The sequence below is a fragment of the Ruditapes philippinarum genome, unplaced genomic scaffold (genome assembly GCF_026571515.1).
Source record: "Ruditapes philippinarum isolate M1 unplaced genomic scaffold, ASM2657151v2 ctg4250_1_1_1_1, whole genome shotgun sequence".
NCBI lineage: Eukaryota > Metazoa > Mollusca > Bivalvia > Venerida > Veneridae > Ruditapes > Ruditapes philippinarum.
This window is the reverse complement of record NW_026855245.1, coordinates 318254-328983: the sequence shown is the minus strand read 5'-3', so window position 1 is coordinate 328983 and position 10730 is coordinate 318254. Positions and strand designations below refer to the sequence as shown.

The window sequence follows — 10730 nt, the reverse complement described above, 5'->3', positions numbered from 1 at the left end:
ATTACATGTTTTGTGTAATTAATGACTTATTTTTCAGTAGTTATCAAAATATTTCTAATGCGTGACTAATGCTAGTAAGGACCCGGGTATTTTTACATATTTTTGTCTCTTTTTGGTAATTAACGTGGAATGTAAGTCCCGTTTTGCAAATTCCTTTGAGTGTTCACTTCACAATGTACATATTCAAAAATTTTATGAAAAATAGCATGAATCAGGAGACATGCTGCTTTGAAGACGTCTGTTTATTATAAACAAAAACATAACATGAGCAATGAATAACATGAATACCTTTAAATTAATAAGTGACGTTAATTTGATAATTATTGCATATTTGACTCTTGCAATCGGTTTCTACTATAATTAAGATAGTCCTTGAAGATATAAAATTGTTTGTTAATCATTTTTGCAAAATAAAACCACATTTTTGGTCTATTCGGTCCAGTGTTATATATCATATAAATATATTTCAAAAGTAATTGTCACAGTAATATTTCAATGGAACATAATTATCTGAAACAATTTAAGATGGTAAATGTTAAATTGTTTTGAGCCGATAAAGCCCTTGTCGATTTTAAAATATGCAGATTAGTCAATAAATTCAAACATTCAAATCAAAACGTATGAAAAAAGGAAGATAATGACTAATTGTCCTTCATAAAAAAGCAAGTTTACATAAAACATACACGCATTAGTTTTACAGCGTCAAATAATGTTTTAAAGCATTCCAAAGGCAGTGTCGCTCAATGTGAAATTGATTGTCATAAAAATGCAAATGTAAACAAAGCAGTTTTTTAATCCATGCAAAGTTTTTAGTTTTACAGCGTTAAATAATGTTTTAAATCATGTCTAAAGCAGTAGCGCTCAATATGAAATTGATTGTCATAACAAAATGCAAATGTAAACAAAGCAGTTTTTTTAATCCATGCAAAGTATCAAATAACTATATATGGACATGTTGTCAAACAAACAACGGATGTAAAGAAAATGGTTCAGGTAAAATTGGTCATTAGTATCTTTTGTTTGCATTCTATAACAGGACACCAAAAGTTGTTATAATAACTACAAAATTACTATGGTTGAATTTCTATCCCCGCCATATTTTCTTCCAACCATTAAAAGTTACCTGTATGTTATATCAGTACACAATAACATTCAACATTCATAACAGAAATTTTATTTTTAAAAAAAGGCAAAAGTGTCAATTTATTTCAACAAAACGGAAAGTTTTTGCAGTCATAACTCATGTCAACACTAATTACTTATGCTGTACTCACGTTGATTGTGGGCAATGAATTACCACAGACATCGTTGGAGAACCCCTTCTTCTGGGATCTCTGTGAAAAGTTTTCGCCTATTAGAAAAATACCTTGTCAACTAAAAATCAGAATAAATTCAGTCAGTGTGCAAAAACCAACTCTAAATTCTAATAAGCTGCCTAGAGTTTAAAATGTGTGCCTCGCCCTGGATATATGAATAGCATCGCTTATTCTATTTTTATCATTACTTTTGTTATCAATATATAATATCATAATATAATATTATTATAGTATAAATAACAACATAATATTATAGTTTAGTATATGGTGTGGTCATCGACTTATAAATCGTCCCAGTACTTACGAGAACTTGAGTACTCGAGTCCTGCAATAAATTCATCACTCCAAACTCATAAGTATGATTGCATTACTTTGTATGTGAATCCTGACTGAATGAATATATAAATGCGCCCATCTTTTCAAACAGTTTCAATATAACCAATGTTTAAATACATATATTGTACGCGAATCTGTCTATATGACTATAAACACGCTGATCGTTTCAAATATTTTCAATATAACCAACGTTTATTTGCATACATTGTACGTAAATTCTGACTGCATGACTATAAGTTTTGAGTTCTCAATGCCGTCTTTTGTCACAAATACTTGACTAGCTTCTTTAGCCAAAGACAGTAGACCATCCATATTAACATCGGGTCCTACACCAACTACAAAAACTTTTACATCAACTTCGTCATAAAATCTAGCCATTTCATCTTTTATAGAACTCGGATCTTCATATTGTCCATTTGAAAGCACGACAAGAAATTTTCTAGCTCCTTGACGTCCAGTACTATTGTAAAGATTGTGAAATGTTTCATTAATAGCTGTTGTGATATTTATTTCCTCGCATTGATCATCTTTGCTGCAAACATCATTTCTCATCCGACTTAAAATTTGAAGCTGAAGAATAATGTCACTTTTTGAATGGCCGCTTGACTGCCTGATTACATACTTTAGCGAGTTTCTGAGTTGGAGTAAAGCAAATGTGGCACCTTCATACCCGCCAATATTATCAGTATTCTCCACGATAGACTTCATCACATCAACCGATATTTCAAACTTATTTTCCGTCATGTCATTACCCTCATCAAGAAGAAACACGATATCAGAAAAGTGACTTAAAGCGGTACAGTCATCACAAGTTATGTCAACAAGCTGTTTTAGTAAAGCATACAGGGCATTAAAATCTCCGACAGAGAAAACGTAGGACGGACTGTACTGGTCTCCCGGTGATGCAATATCTATCAATTCTTGGTGAGACACTTCCCTTCCAATGCCTAAAATGAAAAAGAAAAATACATGCCACACTGCTTCTTGTTTAAAGGCACATTATGCCTCACAAACACATATTTTTTTACTTCTTTAGAAAGGCAAAACGTTTAAATAATGGTTTTAGAGTATGTTAGATTTTTGTTACCAGAAGAAAGTAGCGCTAAATGTGAAATAATGGGTAATAAAAGAAGCAATATGTAAACAAAGAAGTGTTTTGACTTCGATACAAAATACTATTTTACTCGAATTTTACTTATCGCCAAAAAGCAATAGATGAAAAAGATGTTTCCTTAATTGGCCATCCAGGAGCACATTGGATGCTATAACAGTTCACCAAAATTAAAAAGCATTTGTAAAATAAAAATAAAATCCTAATGGGCCTTTAACTCTATTTACTCACTTCTCTGTATGTCTTTTTCCAAAAAGAATGTGAAACATTTTACCTCTTTATCCTAGATAAAGAGATTGTTGATAACTTATGATGTAATCTATTATAAACTAAGGATGATATAATTACCTATTGCAATAACGCGAACGTTGGCATCCCTTAATGCCTTTGCAGCAATGCGTGTGTCATCTCGTTTGGTTGACATACCATCGGTTAGAACAAATGCATACGTTAGTGTGACCATTCCTTCACGTCTTTCACTCTGTCTTGCAACTTCTAATGCTAAACTTAATCCTTTATCAGTAAATGTAGCCCCAGGTCGAAATTGGATTTTATTTATTAAATTTATGAGACTGTCTTTATTTGAAGACTGATTGAAAGTTATTTCCACTTTTGCGTCAAACGAAAACGTAATTATTGCGATCTGAAATTCTTCTGTACTGATGTTTACGTGGTCAATAAATTGCAATACAAAGTCCAGTTGATGGCCAAACTGTTCAACAGACTGACTAATTGATGAATCCAACACAAATATAACGTCTGTGGGAAACGGTGCACATCCCGATAATACTGGAAAAATAGATTATGGAGGATGCATCAATAATTCTTTGTTTACTGTTTCAATATGATGATTTCTAAATGTTATTTTAAAGATATCACAGTAGTCATGTGATCAGTTTATCTATATGCCTTACAACAGTCCTTTGTTAGCTGTTATGAAGGAAGAATAGACTATTCTTAAATCGAATCATATGAACGATTCGACCACACGCTTTTTTAAATAGACATAATTATAAAAATATGACTTCAAAGCTGCATGCCTCCTGATGTGCCAAAATATTTCAAGAAAATCAAACTTCAGAAAAAAATAAAATCTTAAAAAAGTAAAAAGAATCAAGTAATTAATAATTTACATGTTTTGTGTGATTAATGACTCATTTTTCAGTAGTTATCAAAATATTTCTACTGCGTGACTAATGCAGTAAGGGCCCGGGTATTTTTACATATTTTTGTCTCTTTTTGATAATTAACGTGGAATGTAAGTCCCGTTTTGGAAATTCCTTTGATTGTTCACTTCACAATGTACATATTCAAAAATTTTATGAGAAAATAGCATGAATCAGGAGACGTGCTGCTTTGAAGTCGTCTGTTTAAACAAAAACATAACATGAGCAATGACTAACATGAATACTTTTAAATAAATAAGTGACGTTAATTTGATAATTATTGCATATTTGACTCTTGCAATCGGTTTCTATTATAATAAGATAGTCCTTGAAGATATAAAAGTGTTTGTTAATCATTTTTGCAAAATAAAACCACCTTTTTTGGTCTATTCGGTCCAGTGTTATTTATCATATAAAGTTATTTCAAAAGTAATTGTCACAGTAATATTTCAATGGAACATAATTATCTGAAACAATTTAAGATGGTAAATGTTAAATTGTTTTGAGGCCGATAAAGCCCTTGTCGATTTTAAAATATGCAGATTAGTCAATAAATTCAAAACATTCAAATCAAAAACGTATGAAAAAAGGAAGATAATGACTAATTGTCCTTCATAAAAAAGCAAGTTTACATAAAACATACACGCATTAGTTTTACAGCGTCAAATAATGTTTTTAAAGCATTCCAAAGGCAGTGTCGCTCAATGTGAAATTGATTGTCATAAAAATGCAAATGTAAACAAAGCAGTTTTTTAATCCATGCAAAGTTTTTAGTTTTTACAGCGTTAAATAATGTTTTAAATCATGTCTAAAGCAGTAGCGCTCAATATGAAATTGATTGTCATAACAAAATGCAAATGTAAACAAAGCAGTTTTTTTAATCCATGCAAAGTATCAAATAACTATATATGGACATGTTGTCAAACAAACAACGGATGTAAAGAAAATGGTTCAGGTAAAATTGGTCATTAGTATCTTTTGTTTGCATTCTATAACAGGACACCAAAAGTTGTTATAATAACTACAAAATTACTATGGTTGAATTTCTATCCCCGCCATATTTTCTTCCAACCATTAAAAGTTACCTGTATGTTATATCAGTACACAATAACATTCAACATTCATAACAGAAATTTTATTTTTAAAAAAAAGGCAAAAGTGTCAATTTATTTCAACAAAACGGAAAGTTTTTGCAGTCATAACTCATGTCAACACTAATTACTTATGCTGTACTCACGTTGATTGTGGGCAATGAATTACCACAGACATCGTTGGAGAACCCCTTCTTCTGGGATCTCTGTGAAAAGTTTTCGCCTATTAGAAAAATACCTTGTCAACTAAAAATCAGAATAAATTCAGTCAGTGTGCAAAAACCAACTCTAAATTCTAATAAGCTGCCTAGAGTTTAAAATGTGTGCCTCGCCCTGGATATATGAATAGCATCGCTTATTCTATTTTTATCATTACTTTTGTTATCAATATATAATATCATAATATAATATTATTATAGTATAAATAACAACATAATATTATAGTTTAGTATATGGTGTGGTCATCGACTTATAAATCGTCCCAGTACTTACGAGAACTTGAGTACTCGAGTCCTGCAATAAATTCATCACTCCAAAACTCATAAGTATGATTGCATTACTTTGTATGTGAATCCTGACTGAATGAATATATAAATGCGCCCATCTTTTCAAACAGTTTCAATATAACCAATGTTTAAATACATATATTGTACGCGAATCTGTCTATATGACTATAAACACGCTGATCGTTTCAAATATTTTCAATATAACCAACGTTTATTTGCATACATTGTACGTAAATTCTGACTGCATGACTATAAGTTTTTGAGTTCTCAATGCCGTCTTTTGTCACAAATACTTGACTAGCTTCTTTAGCCAAAGACAGTAGACCATCCATATTAACATCGGGTCCTACACCAACTACAAAAACTTTTACATCAACTTCGTCATAAAATCTAGCCATTTCATCTTTTATAGAACTCGGATCTTCATATTGTCCATTTGAAAGCACGACAAGAAATTTTTCTAGCTCCTTGACGTCCAGTACTATTGTAAAGATTGTGAAATGTTTCATTAATAGCTGTTGTGATATTTATTTCCTCGCATTGATCATCTTTGCTGCAAACATCATTTCTCATCCGACTTAAAATTTGAAGCTGAAGAATAATGTCACTTTTTGAATGGCCGCTTGACTGCCTGATTACATACTTTAGCGAGTTTCTGAGTTGGAGTAAAGCAAATGTGGCACCTTCATACCCGCCAATATTATCAGTATTCTCCACGATAGACTTCATCACATCAACCGATATTTCAAACTTATTTTCCGTCATGTCATTACCCTCATCAAGAAGAAACACGATATCAGAAAAGTGACTTAAAGCGGTACAGTCATCACAAGTTAATGTCAACAAGCTTGTTTTAGTAAAGCATACAGGGCATTAAAATCTCCGACAGAGAAAACGTAGGACGGACTGTACTGGTCTCCCGGTGATGCAATATCTATCAATTCTTGGTGAGACACTTCCCTTCCAATGCCTAAAATGAAAAAGAAAAATACATGCCACACTGCTTCTTGTTTAAAGGCACATTATGCCTCACAAAACACATATTTTTTTTACTTCTTTAGAAAGGCAAAACGTTTAAATAATGGTTTTAGAGTATGTTAGATTTTTGTTACCAGAAGAAAAGTAGCGCTAATGTGAAATAATGGGTAATAAAAGAAGCAATATGTAAACAAAGAAGTGTTTTGACTCCGATACAAAATACTATTTTACTCGAATTTTACTTATCGCCAAAAAGCAATAGATGAAAAAGATGTTTCCTTAATTGGCCATCCAGGAGCACATTGGATGCTATAACAGTTCACCAAAATTAAAAAAGCATTTGTAAAATAAAAATAAAAATCCTAATGGGCCTTTAACTCTATTTACTCACTTCTCTGTATGTCTTTTTCCAAAAAAGAATGTGAAACATTTTACCTCTTTATCCTAGATAAAGAGATTGTTGATAACTTATGATGTAATCTATTATAAACTAAGGATGATATAATTACCTATTGCAATAACGCGAACGTTGGCATCCCTTAATGCCTTTGCAGCAATGCGTGTGTCATCTCGTTTGGTTGACATACCATCGGTTAGAACAAATGCATACGTTAGTGTGACCATTCCTTCACGTCTTTCACTCTGTCTTGCAACTTCTAATGCTAAACTTAATCCTTTATCAGTAAATGTAGCCCCAGGTCGAAATTGGATTTTATTTATTAAATTTATGAGACTGTCTTTATTTGAAGACTGATTGAAAGTTATTTCCACTTTTGCGTCAAACGAAAACGTAATTATTGCGATCTGAAATTCTTCTGTACTGATGTTTACGTGGTCAATAAATTGCAATACAAAGTCCAGTTGATGGCCAAACTGTTCAACAGACTGACTAATTGATGAATCCAACACAAATATAACGTCTGTGGGAAACGGTGCACATCCCGATAATACTGGAAAAATAGATTATGGAGGATGCATCAATAATTCTTTGTTTACTGTTTCAATATGATGATTTCTAAATGTTATTTTAAAGATATCACAGTAGTCATGTGATCAGTTTATCTATATGCCTTACAACAGTCTTTTTTTAGCTGTTATGAAGGAAGAATAGACTATTCTTAATCGAATCATATGAACGATTCGACCACACGCTTTTTTAAATAGACATAATTATAAAAATATGACTTCAAAGCTGCATGCCTCCTGATGTGCCAAAATATTTCAAGAAAATCAAACTTCAGAAAAAAATAAAATCTTAAAAAAAGTAAAAAGAATCAAGTAATTAATAATTTACATGTTTTGTGTGATTAATGACTCATTTTTCAGTAGTTATCAAAATATTTCTACTGCGTGACTAATGCAGTAAGGGCCCGGGTATTTTTACATATTTTTGTCTCTTTTTGATAATTAACGTGGAATGTAAGTCCCGTTTTGAAATTCCTTTGATTGTTCACTTCACAATGTACATATTCAAAAATTTTTATGAGAAAATAGCATGAATCAGGAGACGTGCTGCTTTGAAGTCGTCTGTTTAAACAAAAACATAACATGAGCAATGACTAACATGAATACTTTTAAAATAAATAAGTGACGTTAATTTGATAATTATTGCATATTTGACTCTTGCAATCGGTTTCTACTATAATTAAGATAGTCCTTGAAGATATAAAATTGTTTGTTAATCATTTTTGCCAAAATAAAACCACATTTTTGGTCTATTCGGTCAAGTGTTATTTATCATATAAAGTTATTTCAAAAAGTAATTGTCACAGTAATATTTCAATGGAACATAATTATCTGAAAATATTTAAGATGGTAAATGTTAAATTGTTTTGAGCCGATAAAGCCCTTGTCGGTTTTAAAATCTGCAGATTAGTCAATAAATTCAAACATTCAAATCAAAACGTATGAAAAAAGGGAAGATAATGACTAATTCTCGTAATCAAAGAATTTGCAAGTTTACATAAAACATATGAAAGATACTTTTATTGCCGTTGAATTTCAACTCTGTATAACAAATGAAATAGGAGCTTTATTTTACTCAAGTCAATACATAAATAGTTAATTAATTGACTTTTAACAGAAAAAAAATGTGTGAACAGAATATATGTCTTAATTTAATCATTTGGTATCATTTTTACTACTTATAAAAGTTATGGCATTGTTTAATTAAGAATGCACTGTATATTATAAACACATAAGTGATACGGGCGAGATTAAAAAAGTCTAAAGTCGTAAGTTAACAAGAGTTGTCGGTAGAACAGCCAGATCGACTATTCTCAGTACTTGATAGTAAAACAAGAGCCTGGATAATGAGGAATTTTCTATGTTCAAAAGGGCAATAATTATGTTAAATTCCACGCGAGAGTCATGGGCCTTGAGCAGTGACAGTCGGGCTAAAAAATTACCAAGGTTCATAAAATACATACGTTGTTCACAGCAGTGACCAAATGATCTGTTTTTGCACTGACAACCGTACCCATCGATCTTCATCGTCCCCATCATATAAACACACATCACCACACGACCGATTCTCGGATTGCTCATTAACGTCTATGTTGCAAAAGTTTGCACAGACGTTGATATCGTCGTAACCAGTTGGACAACATAAAGGCCTTAATCTGTTCTGTTGTCCCCGCCGCCACACGTTAACGCTGCATTCTGACCATTCATACCATGACATCCACTCACACGTAGTCTGACACGGCTGTCCTTTTGTAGAATGATTACAAAAGACTGTCAGTAAAATGTATAAAAATGTCAATGTCTCCATAACAGTTATAATTCCAAGATTGTTTTTCTCAAAATTATACTCACTGAATCCAGTATCCTCTAACGTGGAAAAAAGTACAAAATCATCGCTCCATATAGAAACTGTTCTTATTCGATAGAGCTATATCACTACAGATATATATGTTGCTGTTGCGTCCAAAAACAAGTGGCGACATGTCCAAAAATCAAGCATAAAATTGCAGTCTAAACACTTTGAAATATTAGACATTCATTTTGTACTTTTTAGGTTTACTTAATATTTATATAATTCTAACCAATATTTGAAAGTAAGCTATTGTCATATCCTGTAAAATGGAAAAGCATTATTCAGTTATTTAGTATAAATATTTATAAGTTGACGAACACAAGTAATTGGTACAAATGCACTGACGAACAAAATGTTCGCGTGACTCTGTATGTTAATTGCTTTTCAAATATGTAGATAAGTTTGAATAAGCATATTATACAGTGTTAGTTTTAAGTGGTTTGACTTTTTCAATGTCACTAGATAAGATGATTATTTCTATACGGGATATAGCTCAGTGGTAGAGCATTCGACTGCAGATCGAGAGGTCCCTGGTTCGAACCCGGGTGTCCCCTACAATTTTTTGTTCATTCCACAGGATAACTGAATCTCTCTTTTTATGATTCAGCTAGCTTGGTTGTAAAAATGTAATCTAAGCACTTTGAGTTCACCAGAGCACAGTTCAGCCACCGCATACCTTGCAATCGTGTAAAGCTTTTATTGATAATGCAGGCCGGGCATCACCCCCCCCCCACACACACACACACACACACCACCACCACCACCACCACCACCGCCACCATCCCGACGCCCGTAGATATGCCAGCATCGTTGCTGAAAATGTAGAATCGCGTATTTAATTCTGAACATGCATCAGAAACTAATGAAATAGAATGAGAATTTTTTTTAATCTGAGGTTGAAATGGTGTTATTTCCTTGACTTTCTAGTGCTGTTTGTGGTACCTGTCGGATGGTTCAATATTACATTGTATTTTGTATAATTATGTTAGTATTTACAAGGTCTTTCAAATAGAATTCCGTAAGCATTTACAAAATAACAGCACACTTAACCGGTTGATTAAAATAATTTCAAACACTCGATCAATTTACTCGTCTGAATAATAGTTTTCCAAAGTAAAGTGTTATAAAAAATACTGCCTTTCTGTTGTTCAAAAATAATTTAAACACTAATATTCAATAAAAAAAATCTATCAATGAATCCATTTAGATATAAAAGATGTAAGAACAATTTAATTAAATTTTATTTGAAAAATTTAACTGCCATAAAAATTAATAAAAGCAAATGACCAATCAATCATTTCATCTTCATAAAAATCTTAGAAAATCTTGTTATTAAAACGCGATTCCTTTAATATTATCGTTATAAAACTCGCCACCTTTTTAATTCACGCATCACAATTTTCAATTT

At 31.9% G+C, this 10730-nt stretch overlaps 1 protein-coding gene and 1 non-coding gene across 2 annotated transcripts; one reads left to right on the top strand and one right to left on the bottom strand.

The window, feature by feature from the left end:
- Nucleotides 1-1096: 1096 nt before the first annotated feature.
- LOC132742619 (collagen alpha-6(VI) chain-like) lies at nt 1097-9112 on the bottom strand. The gene is made up of 6 exons (XM_060731074.1): nt 8934-9112; nt 7014-7454; nt 6371-6496; nt 5750-6007; nt 3112-3552; nt 1097-2599 (listed from the first exon to the last, which is right to left on the bottom strand). The coding sequence occupies exons 1-6, from the start codon at nt 9049-9051 to the stop codon at nt 1845-1847; spliced, it is 2139 nt and encodes a 712-aa protein (XP_060587057.1). The 5' UTR covers nt 9052-9112; the 3' UTR covers nt 1097-1844.
- Nucleotides 9113-9804: 692 nt separating this feature from the next.
- Trnac-gca (transfer RNA cysteine (anticodon GCA)) lies at nt 9805-9876 on the top strand. Its single transcript has one exon. It is a non-coding gene; the product is annotated as a tRNA-Cys (tRNA).
- Nucleotides 9877-10730: the final 854 nt, after the last annotated feature.